At 48.7% G+C, this 12,241-nt stretch overlaps 1 protein-coding gene across 2 annotated transcripts in view; it reads left to right on the top strand.

Annotated features, from left to right (window-relative positions):
* The window catches only part of WIPI2 (WD repeat domain, phosphoinositide interacting 2), a 28,201-nt gene extending 20,692 nt beyond the window's left edge, over positions 1 to 7,509 (top strand). The window contains exons 11-12 of one of the 2 annotated variants that reach the window (XM_076350541.1): positions 1,107 to 1,204; positions 2,051 to 7,509. In XM_076350541.1, the coding sequence (XP_076206656.1) occupies positions 1,107 to 1,204; positions 2,051 to 2,163 (211 nt within the window). In that variant the 3' untranslated portion in view covers positions 2,164 to 7,509. Of the gene's footprint in view, positions 1 to 1,106; positions 1,238 to 2,050 lie in introns of both variants that reach the window. The other variant, XM_076350540.1, reaches the window with a different exon arrangement.
* Positions 7,510 to 12,241: the final 4,732 nt, after the last annotated feature.

Here is a 12,241-nt window from a genome sequence, read left to right as displayed (position 1 = left end):
AAAGGTTTAACTTAGAACAGCTCATTTCTTTAAACTAATCTTTTTCCATACCTCTGACACGAATGAGTAACTTCAGAATCCCCCTGCGCCTTCCTTCCTAGTATCTTCTACACTAAGCACCGCTTTACCAGCAGAAACTTAACACTGTCTGATTGCAGTGAAGGATCAATCGCTGTTAGCTGTATGATTCTGTTTCCTCTTACTTGGCAGTTTGAGTTGAGTTACTTAAACAAGAACTTGAAACGTCTGACACCATCCTCTTCATCAATAAATGAAGCAGTTACAGAGATGAAAGAGATGTTACTCTGACTTCACAGAGGGGAATCTGGCCTACGAAATTTTCTGTATTCTCTCTGCCGGTGTCCTTATTAAACTTCCTTGCATATAGATCAGCCAACTAATGTTCTGTAGCAGTATTGTAGAACACTTAAGGAAAATATGACAAGGCGTTTTTTAATAAGGTTTGGCAGGAAAAGCTAGGGTAATATAGTTGGATTACTTATGTGATCAATCATAGAATTAAAGCCAATAACTCACGATGATAATTCAGGTTTGCAACTTTGGTCAATCTATAATACTGGTCAAAAATCATACCTTTATCTGAACGTTTTAAGGTATGACCTCTGGTTTCACTTGTAGATGGAGTGAAATCTCAGAGGGAAGTTTTTATCAAGTTCTTAATCTCTGAAATGCTCTAATACCTTCACTAGAGGGTTTTCTGGTTTTCTAGTATATGTATGAAGCAACTGCTTCTGTTGTGGACAGAGCTCAAGAGACAATCTGTAACATTGCTGATTGGAATGGTTATGTCTCTTAATCATGTGCTCTTGTTTTGAGTCTTTTTTTCGTAGCATCAGCTGCTAGGATTTAGATTCTGATGCCATGTCAGGCAAGCACATCGCTGATGTGTCTTCAGTGTTAAATATGAAGTGTTCTCAGATGCCTTCTTGACAGTACTCTGGAATGGAGGGACCAAGTTCCTCCTGTTGCATGTGTATATGTATTATTCTTGCACATCTAATGAGATTCTCTTCTGTAGCTGTCAACTAAAGCTGTATTATGCCCAGGTAGATCACCTCTCCAGCTAACCTCTCTCTGCTTGGTAGGCTCGATGGCAGTATGGAGCCAGCCAACGAAATTCTGGAGTCTGCATCCCATGACCGGCCGTTGGTAGCGCAGACATACAGTGCTGCTGTGACTAAAGGTACATATGTGCCTTCCTCACCCACAAGGCATGGTAAGGAGAAGGCTGGAAATGGGGCAGAGAGCACCTCTGCGTATTGCTTCATTCTAGATGGCTGCGTGAGCACGTCTGCTTCAACGCTGAGCTTTTCATAACTGCGGGTGTGATGTGGAGCATTGGTGAGCAGTAGGAAAAGAGCACTTGTGGTGTACAGTAGCCTCCTATAGACGGATCGCTCATCTTTGCTACTTTGAGTAGAACTTTGTCTCAAATTGTGGTTGATTACTGTAGTGGTAGTTGCAGCACTTGCCAAATAGTTCTTGAGATGCCCTAACACAATTATTTCATACAGGAGTTCTGCACCCAGACCTCATGCAAAGCATCTGAATTATAGCCCCCCCCCCCCCCTCTTTTTTTAACAAGGTTGATAAGTGCTCCTATCATTCCTTTATGGGAACAGTGAGCTTTTAGCCTGATTTGCTGCTCTGTTAAATTGAGAGGATGAGAATTTGGTTAATGCTGCAGCTCTCCGAGTGGAGCTTCTACCATCTTTGTATGGCACTCAGGTCAGTGCTTCAACTGCAGAGGAAGGATAGTCTGCAGTTGCAGCTGTAATGCACAGGTGGAGATTAAGAAAAACATCAGCCTGCCCAAAGCACAAGTACGCATTGAGCACATGCAGAGTAGTTTAATTTTGATCATAAACTGCTCTTGGCTTGGAGAAACACGGTCATGATAAAAGCAAAAATAAGGTGGCAGTGAAACTGTTGCAAGTAATGTCTGGTACTTCAGCTCTAATCATCCGCTTTGGATCCAAGCCTTAGTTTGTGCTGCTGACCCCCCAATTACTTGTTCCTTTCTCTCCAGCCTATACGGATGACCTGGGTGCCGTGGGTGGAGTTTGCCTGGAAGATGAAACCAACTCACTTAGATTGGATGAAGACAGTGAGCATCCTCCCATGATCCTTCGGACAGACTAAACTTTGACCTGTGAACTCACTCCTGAAGCAGAGAACACTGGCTTGATGTTTCTTGAGGAATCTCGTGTTATGCTGCTATGAACTTTGACATGAGTTGGGAGAGAGGATGACAGACTCTTACAGTTTTAAGTCGTAGCTGTAGTTCTAATTCTATACAATTGGAAAAATATATGGTTTTCAATTCAGTGGCTTTTAATCTTGCTTATCTATTTTAGCTGTGGGGTTTTTTTTGTTGCCAAAACCTGCTGTTTGTGCAGCCCTCAGAGCCTACTAGCTTTGCATGCGTTCATGTGCCAAGCAAGCATAGGAGGGGGAGAGAGAGAGAAGCCACTTTATAACAAACCCAAGTTTGTATTTTTTTTATATATGTATATAATATTTAGCTTATATAAGGAAGGAGTAGAGAAGTGGTTCTGGAAGCTGAAACTAGTTCTGCACTGACAAAGGTCCAAATGGTTTCCTGTGCATGGGCTTGCAGGCATACCTAGTGACTGACATGCAACCTTTCAAATGCAATGGCCTGGTTTTTTTGGGTTCTCCCTCCCCTTTCCTGGACCATTTTGTTAATTAAAATTCCTTCTGAATGTTGTGTATTTGTGGGACTGTTCTGTTTGTTGGGATGGAAAACTGGAAGTGTTTCCCTGCATAAGGATATAGCATATAGAAAGTGCCTTTATAGGGAAGAAAAGGAATTGCTGCAGGAAGAAAGCTAGAAGGAAGGAGGAATTGCTAGAGTCTCTTGTTTGTACACCTTTTAGTACTTGGGTGTCTATAGCCCCTAGTGGCTGATGAGCTTGTGGGGTTTTTTTTAGGGAAGACTTGGAATGCACTTTCTTTCTCTCCTGTAGATTGTCTTATTTCCTTGGCAGAGTAGCAATAACCTTTTTTTATACTTTTTTAAATTATCCAAAGCAAGGATTCTGTCAGGCTGGATGGAAGTCCCTGTAGAGTATGGCAGCCCCACTCTTTAAACAGCCTTAAGACTTTCAGCTAGAAGGCATAGCTCTCAATTCTTGCTTCTCTTCTGTCTGGGGCTGAGTGTACTGCTCTAATAGTGAAGGTTCATGACTTTTTTTCCTAGATACTGATGTAAATATAAATGATTTTGAAAGATTAATTTTCTTCTGGGTTCTCTTCTGCTGCATAACAGTGCTTTGCTTTTTTTTAATTTTTTTTATTTCCCCTTTCATCAGAGTACCTCTTGTGATACACTCCAAGGACTGGTTGTCTCTTTGGCAGTTTTGGAATAAATCCTTAACTGCCCTGACCCTGGCTAGGGCTTTCCAAGGCTGAGCAGCGCTGCAGGCTATTTTTAGGGTTGTAACGTGCCTTCTCTTAAGTCTTGGATAACAGTTAGTGAGCAAGTGATTAGCAAAGTACTTGGTGAGTATTACTTTCCTTTGCCAAAATGAGCCTGCTTTGCCTTTTGTGTAGCAATGTGGGTTGCTTCCTTTACTGACTGCTTGCAAAGGAATAAAAATAAAAACAGACAAGGAAATTGCAGATCCTGAGAGAAGGACAGAAGCTGAGTACTCCAGCTACGTGTGAACTCCCTACCACAGCTAGACAGTGATGTGCTCTTAGGATTTGGTGCTGTTAACAAGTCTTCTCTCAAGCAATAGCAGGCAGTGGTCTTTTTCCCCAAAGCCCTGTGTGGGCAGGTGGGCTTCCCCTTCCTCTAAAAGTGCAGAAGATGGTGGTAGCCCCTGCCAAGAGAGCTGCCTGTATCAGTGAGGCTGCTGTTAGTCCGTGTATGTGGAAGATGTTCTTCCACGTGCACACGTGGAAGAGAAGGGATCAGGCTTGTTTATTCACTGAAAACCTTTGACTGTCCTGAGTAGTTGGCTGGAGTGGTGTCCTCTCCAGAACCCGGCACATTCAAATCAAACCGCTGAGCCATGCTGAAATCTCACTTAGTCTCTTGACTTTAAGCTCTGGCTGACAACTAAATTCTATGGTCTGGAATTACTTTTTTTACTGCGAGTGCTATCAGCTTTGCTGTGGAGCTCGTAACTGCAGAGTAAAATACAAGTCTTGAAGTAAATATAAGCTCAGTGAGCTTTGCTGGCAAACTGAACCGCCCAGGAGCTGTCAGATGTCTGCTTGCTCCAGACTAAAGCTGGTAACATTCCTGATAATGTACTTGGAGGCTTGGTGTAGACTCCCCAAGTAGAGTTAGCAGTAAACATGCATAAGCAACACAGGGCTGCTAAGCACACAAGTTTTACAACTCTTGAGTGTAACAAAGGCCATGTTACATAGTAAGATATACCCCTTAAGGTAATTACTAACTCTTACTGCTAAAAATTGACATTTATTGTACTAATTTTACCCCTTTAACTTTTGTACCTTACCTTCCACAGGTGAGTTAGAGATCCTATATTCACTGTATTTGTGTCTTCCATATGCTGTAGTATGCTCCTACTCCTGAGCCGCAGACTGACTGTTGAATCGCTGTGCCCTGCTTGGTTCACTCTTAAGCAGAAGCTGGAAGCCAGTTAAAGTATCTGTCTCGTTGTTGTTGTTGTAACTGGGAAAATCTTTTTAGAGAGCAAAAGTATTAATATTGTGGGGTTAGTGACCAGCGTGGAGCAGGTGGTTTCTGGTCCCCACTGACAGTGTATTTAAGAGTGGTGACAATAGTTTGTCTTAAGTTCAATTGCATGGGGATATAAACTTTTTCTCAGATAAAATATGACTAATATCATTTCCCTCTGATGGCCTTAGGCCCTCAGTAACCGCCCTGTTGTGGTATGCTACCAAAGTTAAAAGCCTTTTGGGTTGGGGTTTCATCCCAATGACACAAAGATGTTTGGTGGTTTGTTTTTTTCTTAAACATACCAGAAATGCTGTTTGCAGCTGCATCCTCACCTGAGTATGGAGCATATGATTGCACTGTTACGCTCTGTGGATCAGGTGGTGTCTAAACACTTCTATTCTGATGGTCTAACAGCCCTGGATTCCCCAGGGTAAACCAAGGAGGCTCTAGCCCTGTGCTGTGGCCATGGGCTTCTAGTCATACGATACAGGAACACCTATACAGCCCCTCTCGTTTTAGACTGACCTTCCTTGGAAGGACAGTGTTTGTTCTGTGACAGTGCATCTGTCTCTAGGTACAGGCTGCACTTCTTCATAGCTTTTTAACTCTGTAGGGGGTTGGGGGCAGAGATAGGCAACTGAAACAACCAAAGCTGGGGAAGGGGGAATACTTTGAAACTTGGAATCCTAAACTCAGGTCTTAAGATTGCAGTGGGATCTGTTCCCAGTGAGTACCGTAGGGACGGAGCTGTTTCTCTTGATGTGCAAATAGGTAATGAGTGTACATACTCCGCTGCTGTCTCGACATCTGTCTGTTTACCCTACTTTGTATTCCTAGTTCTGAGGCAGAAAGCTTTTATCTGCTCTGGATTCTTCTTATGTCACTGTTTCCAAAATACAAGTGATAGATACAAATCTAGCAGTTAAAAGGCTGGGCCTGGCAGAGGAGGAGGACGTAAAAAGCATAAAGAGATTAGTAAAAGCTGTTTTTTCTGAGGCCCTGTTCAGCAAAACATTTGTGCGAGTACTCCCTCTGCGATCAGATACGTGCATGTACCTTGCTGCTTCAGGTCCTACGCGAGCAAGTTTCTTGAGCCTGTTTTCCCCAGAGGGTGGGGTAGAGGTGGTGGCTTTTCAAGTCTGCCTGAATGCGAATGAATATCTGAGAAGGCTCTTAATACAGCGACAGGTGTCTCCGCAGAGGAAACGTGCGTCTGACCTACGCGTAATAGTAAAAAGGGAGGAATGAACTGAAGAGCCACCGGCTTGGTGAGTAGGTTAGCGCAGAGCCCTGAGAAGTTGATCAGCAGAGCACTCTTTGTTACATTCCATACTGTGCTTTCTTGGCTCTAATAGCGGCATTAGCACCAGAGCAACATGCAGTAAGACGGTAGAATTTCTTTCCTTGTAGGTCGCTGAGCTGTTCAGTGTAGCGCTTGTGTGTGCGGATGCTCTGCTGCTGTTTGCGGAGCGACGGGAGTCTTTGTCCAGAGCATTGGTGGGGATTAATCACTGCAGAGGTTTAACCGGTTGTGCTGGTTTTGGCTGGGATAGAGTTAATTTTCTTTATAGAAGCTCGTATGGGGCTATGGTTTGGATTTGTGCTGGAAACAGTGTTGATAACACAGGGGTGTTTCAGTTACTGCTGAGCAGTGCTGACACAGAGTCGAGGCCTTTTCTGCTCCTCACCCCACCCCACCAGCGAGTGCTGGGGGTGCACAAGAAGCTGGGAGGGGACACGGCCGGGACAGCTGACCCCAACTGACCCAAGGGATATTCCACACCATGTGACGTCATGCTCAGCATATAAAGCTGGGGGAAGAAGAAGGAAGGGGGGGTATGTTTGGAGTGATGGCGTTTGTCTTCCCAAGTCACCGTTAGGCGTGACGGAGCCCTGCTTTCCTGGGGATGGCTGGACACCTGCCTGCCGATGGGAAGGAGTGAATGGATCCCTTGTTTTGCTTTGCTTGCATGCGTGGCTTTTGCTTTACCTATTAAACTGTCTTTATCTCAACCCACGAGTTTTCTCACTTTTACCCATCCGATTCTCTCCCCCATCCCACCAGGGGGGAGTGAGCGAGCGGCTGGGTGGGGCTGAGTTGCTGGCTGGGGTTAAACCACGACACCTTTTAACATCTGAGAGCAAGGCAGAGTGTCTTCTCCACATGTGCAGAGCAGGCCTTTGTTTTTCTGGAATCAGTGCTGCACCATGAAAGGCTTGCAATGAAGAAAGCATGGCTCTGACTGTAAATAAATCCTCTCAGATTCCAGTTGCACAACCAAAGGAATTCAGCAAATTCCTGTTTTTCTAACCATACCATGCCTTCATTTAACACTCTTCAAATTGGCAAATCTCATCTTGCACTGCCTTGAAAATAACAGACAAGAAGTTTTTACTCTGGCTTGCAAATAGCTACAGTTGTGCTCGTTACAGATGTCTCAGTGCTGTGGCTTTGGCCATGCAGCTGCAGCGATCTGTACGCTGTCTTCCCCCTGCGCTGCCTTTGCATGTCCCCGACTCGTTTCTCAGGAGCGGTGAGTTGTTCCCAAACCTGTAGCTCTGGGTTTCTATGGGGCGTCGACTCAACCCTTTGTCTACCTGGATCTATTTGCTCTTGCATTTGCTTCCTTACCTGGGGAAAAACCTGCATCCTGCAGTGCTCACTTATCTGTTCAGTATCTCTGTCAATAAGTGGAAAAATCTGTCTTAACATTCCACCTCACCGAGTGTCTGGCTCTCACTGCTAGCCCATTGCTCTTTGTAATTTTATAACTGCCTAAGAAATTAAATCTGTGTTGTGATAAGTATTCCGTGTCTTCTTCCTTTTGTTTGCTGCTTGGAGATGGGGCCGGATAAGATCAGGATGACGCTACGTGTGTTCTGTACTCTGTGGCCCAAACCAAAACGCCAGCAGTTAATAAGCCCTCGGTCCTAGCTGTGCTTTGTAGCTGCTCTCGAAAGACACCGTCAGCTTGGGTTTTGCAGGGACTGGGAAAGGACAAGCTGAGTTTGTCCTGGCACATTTTGCTTGCAAATGTAATTTTCCCCTCTCGTTCCTCCTTAAAGCTGCTCTTCTTGGGACTTGCACTCGTGCGTTTTTCTCCTGCCCCTCAGGTGAGTTTAGGTAACTTCTTTTTATTCTTTCTTTTATGGGTTGCATCTGAAGCAGTGCTCTCAAATACGCGCCCCGCTCACTGTGCTGTCACTGCAAGCTTGTTGCTTCTCGCCTTCAAGCCCAGGAGGAAGATCTGGAGCGAGCCCACGCGGATGGGTGAGGAGGCATCTCCTGCTTCTGTACGTATCCTTCCTTTTGCAAAGCCACAAGAAACACTTTGATCAGGGTGGACGAGAGGAGAAAAAGCCTTTCCGCTCTTGCTAGCGGTGGTGGAGCACGCGATGATGAGACTCTCCTTGTTCTCCTGTGTGACCGCTTCATAGCGAGGCCTCAGCTGTGAAGCTGCAGATGTCTCCTCCTGATCTAGCTCTGGAGGGCGATGCTGTCCTGTCGGTGCCGTTTGTGTGCCTCCGTTTGCTTCAGGCAAAATAGGCTACGTTAGCTCAGATGAGTGTTTCTAAACTCTTCGTTCGGCTGCTGGGGATGTTTCCTGTCTTCTGCCTGGAGCAAACTCAGGATCTGAGAGAAGCTGCTGGTGGATTCAGTTAAGTGGCAGCAACTTCCAGCCGCAGCGGTGATGCCAACAACAACTGTCTCCCACGCCCCTGATGGATGTCGTCATCCAGACCCACTGATGTTTTGGGAGGTCCGACTGCTCCTCTGCTTCTGCCTTGGGAGAGCAAAGCAGAATATTCTCCAGTAAGCATCGGAAAAATCGTAAATAACTGGTCAAACCCAGCCCTGAACTAGGCAGCTGTGGTTGCTTTCAGATTGGCAGTCTCGCGTCTGTCTGCTGTTACTGAGTCTGGCCCATTAAGCCTGAATTCCCAGGGAAGGGACTAAGAAATCTCATCTCCAATTATTTATCCTATTACTAAGGGTAGACATGGACTCGTGCCTGCGTTCCTTCCTGGCACGCTTTCTCTTGGTAGTGAGTAGGCTTTTGGGTTTAGCTGTGCCGCGGTGGTCTGCCAAGTGATCAGGCAGTGAGACCCTCTGCTACGCGGGACTTGAGTCCAAGATGAAATAACTCGGAGCAAGAGCACAATTCTGGTGTAAACAGCCCAACTTCACGGGCTGGGGCTGTGCCAGGTGTGCTGCCAGGAGCGGAGGTACCAGGCAGAATGGCTCCGGCGGGCTCACACCGCCCTCAGCCTCGCTGGTTTGCGGCAAACCTCCTTTCACGCAGCATCACTATTTTTTTACAGCAAGTGGGTAAGAAAGGAGATGCTGGGGTGGGGGGGGGGGGGAGCGGCAGGCAGAGGCAAGCACCCTCCCTGCTCTCATCCTGCCCCTGTTTGGGAGCAACTTGTTCCGCTGCAGCACCTGCTCCAGACTGAACGCTCACCCGTCCCTGAGCGTGCACCTCTCGCATACCGCATCTGCCCTGGCCCTGGACCGCTCTCGGCCAGGCCCTTGGCAGAGACTTCTTCAGCTAATTAACGGGGTGATGTGAGCTAATGAGGGCTTTCTGCCCAACCTGCTGGAGTTGAGGAAATCCGATGCCTGCTGTTCCAGCACCTTGTTATGTTTGGTTGGGGTTGGGGTTTTTTTGGCAGTGAGTTTTATTAAGTTACAGGTTATAATAAAGGATTTGGAGATCGCTAGGTCCAGGTAAGTCCATAGAAGAGGCCGGAGGCTTTTAGCAGTATTTTGATATTCTGGATGCTATTTTGTGGGGGGCAAGGGAGGCTTGTGTTTGCACAGGTCCAGGTTGGGGCCTGTGCCGGGGAGCACTGAGTGACACAGGGGAACGGACCCACCTTGTCCGTGTGGTGGGTACAGACTGTCACCTTTGGGTGCCAGCGTGGCATGTACCTGCTTAGCATCCCCTGCTGAAGGGGGCTGGGGGAGCACCCCTTATCCCTGCCTTCCCCTCCTCCCCCCTTGGGGCAGGCGAGCGGTGCTTGCAAAAACCCCTCCTGGCAGCCGGTTCCTCGGCAGCTCCAGATCAGGACTGATGTGTTATTTGTGGAGGGCAGTCGGAGCGACGGCCCGGCGGCAGCCTGGGCCTTCTGATGGTGAAGGCGACGGTGCTGGGGGCCGGGGGGGGGGGGGGTGTCCCCGCTCTGCCGCCGCGCGGCCGCTAGATGGAGGTGCGGGGCCCCGCAGCCGCGGTGCGGGGAGCGTCCCCGCTCCTTCCCCGGCAGCATCCCGGCCTCCTTCCCCTGGAACATCCGTGTTCTTTCCTTCCCTGGGAGCATCCCGGCCTCCTTCCCCTGGAACATCCATGTTCTTCCCTCCCTTCCCCGGCAGCATCCCGGCCTCCTTCCCCTGGAACATCCGTGTTCTTTCCTCCCTTCCCCGGCAGCATCCCGGCCTCCTTCCCCTGGAACATCCGTGTTCTTTCCTCCCTTCCCTGGGAGCATTCCCAGCCTTCTGCCCCCGGAGCATCCCTGCTCCTTCCCTCGTTCCCTCTCGCAGCATCCCTCCCTCCCGCCCGCTTCTGCAGCGGAGCTCTGCAGCACCTTCAGTGCGTGCTCGGGGCACCTTCTCCGCACTGGCGCTCCGTGACTCAGAGCAGAACAAGACGGGGGGGGGGGGGGGGGGGGGAAGGTCTGTGTTTGCCTTCACCCCACCACTGAGCCAAAGCTGCTCGGGGAGGCAGAGGGCTCTTGGCTGCTGAGTGTGCCGCAAGCCTCCTGCGTGGGAAAGCGGCTGGGAGGCTGGAGAAGGAGCTTATCTGCAGCCGTGCCATGGCGGGGCCGTGGTGGGGCCAGGCCCTGGCAGAGCAGTGGTGGTTTTAGCTGTGTCTTTAAGCCCGGGGGGGGGATTCTGCCTGACTGTACCACTACTCTGCCGTGTTTTCCTGAGCAAATCGTATTGCAGCTTTTGAAATTGGGCCCAAAAATCAAGTCCTGGCGAGAGGGGGCAAAGCTCTGGGCTTCACCGGTCCCCACAACCTCTGCTGCTGTCCAAAGTCTGGAGCAGGTCTGGCTTATAGGGAAATACAAACCCTATGCTGCGACCCCTCCCTATGCACCATCGGGGTAGAGGGGTCTCTGCCTCAGGTGTCCCCTGGGGACACCTTCGGCGCCCCGCACTTGCTCTGTATGGGCAACAAGCACAGCGCAATCACAGAAAGCATCTCTTTTCTCCTCACCCAAAAACAATTTTGAAAATGAAAGCAGGGAGGCAGAGCCGGGAGACGTTATCTCGCTCCTTTTTAACGTTTCAGATAGCAAACAGCCTTTCATGTCTCCCAGGATGAAAGGCAATTTGCATTTCAAGATGTCAGGATGTAGCTATTTCTTTTTACCATCTGAAATTAGTTATTAAAAGTCTATTTGAAAACAAAACAACGCACGCGTGGAAAGATGGCCTCTGCAGGCTCAGATTAACTACTCCTGTCATCCCTGATTTCCCTGGCTGCTGCTGGAAGATGCTGAGTTGAGGCGGTACGGGCACCACTGGAGATGCAAACGGTGCAAAACCACGAGCTCCTCTGTATGGCTGGAGCTGCTCCGGCCATGGGGGACCCGCCGGGCTAAGGGGGACAGGGAATCCCCCTGGGAATCAGGGGGCTTTGCACCCTGCTGCCGTGCACAAGCTTAGCTCTAGAAAGGGTACCGCGGCAAGGAAAACTCAGTAACCGTCTCCCTGCAAACCTTGCCTCCCTGCTTGCTGCCAGCTCCCGTGCTCGCCCAGGAGCGGGACCTCAGCCTGGCCCCGGCCATCCAATTCTAGCTAATAAAAAGCCTCTGGCAGCCCCGAGCTTGGCCAGGGCTGGGGTTTGCTGGGCACTGCTCGCTTTGTTTTCTCAGCTGCTGCCTCTGCCCTCCCGAGCTCACCGCTGCCGCCTATTTATATTGGAGTTTGCATTAGCAGATGCACTCTGGGATATTCAATTACCTATAAAGAGCTGTAGCAACGCAAGCCTTTGCTGGAGCGATCGAGGGGGTTGGTTGGGTTGTTTTTTTTTTCCCCCTTGGTTTTGGGTGTTGGGTTTTTTTAACTTGCTTTTAACAGAGACGTGGAGATGGGTAAAGTGGTGGCATTGAATAAAAAAAAAAAAAAAAGTAGAATAAAGAGGGGGAGAAATAAATAAATAATTCTGTTTATGAAATGAAATGGCCGGGTAAAAAAATGATCTCCGGGAAGAAAGCAGCTCCCAGGGCTATTTTTAGCTCTTCTGTTTCTTTTTCTCCCACCCCAGCGCAGGCTGGGGGTTTGGTGCATGTCAGTCCCGCTGCTCTCCCTCACCTCTTAAGTGCAGGTGATGCTTTTTTTTATTTGGTTGGGTTTGGGGGTTTTTTTTTGCATCTTATTTATAGCGAGGGGGAAGGGCAGCAGCAGGCAGGAGAGGCCGTGTAGGCATCACCCTCAGCCCTGGCTGGGAAAACTGGGGGGCGAGCTGGCAGGGGGAGAGGCGAGGGGGCGGTGGGGGCCATGCCTCTCCTGCTGACACATCTCCACTGTGTCAG

This window comes from Aptenodytes patagonicus, chromosome 13 (assembly GCF_965638725.1).
Source record: "Aptenodytes patagonicus chromosome 13, bAptPat1.pri.cur, whole genome shotgun sequence".
In the NCBI taxonomy this organism is placed as follows: domain Eukaryota; kingdom Metazoa; phylum Chordata; class Aves; order Sphenisciformes; family Spheniscidae; genus Aptenodytes; species Aptenodytes patagonicus.
The sequence above is the reverse complement of the archived record's forward strand: the minus strand, read 5'-3'. Positions and strand labels throughout refer to the sequence as shown.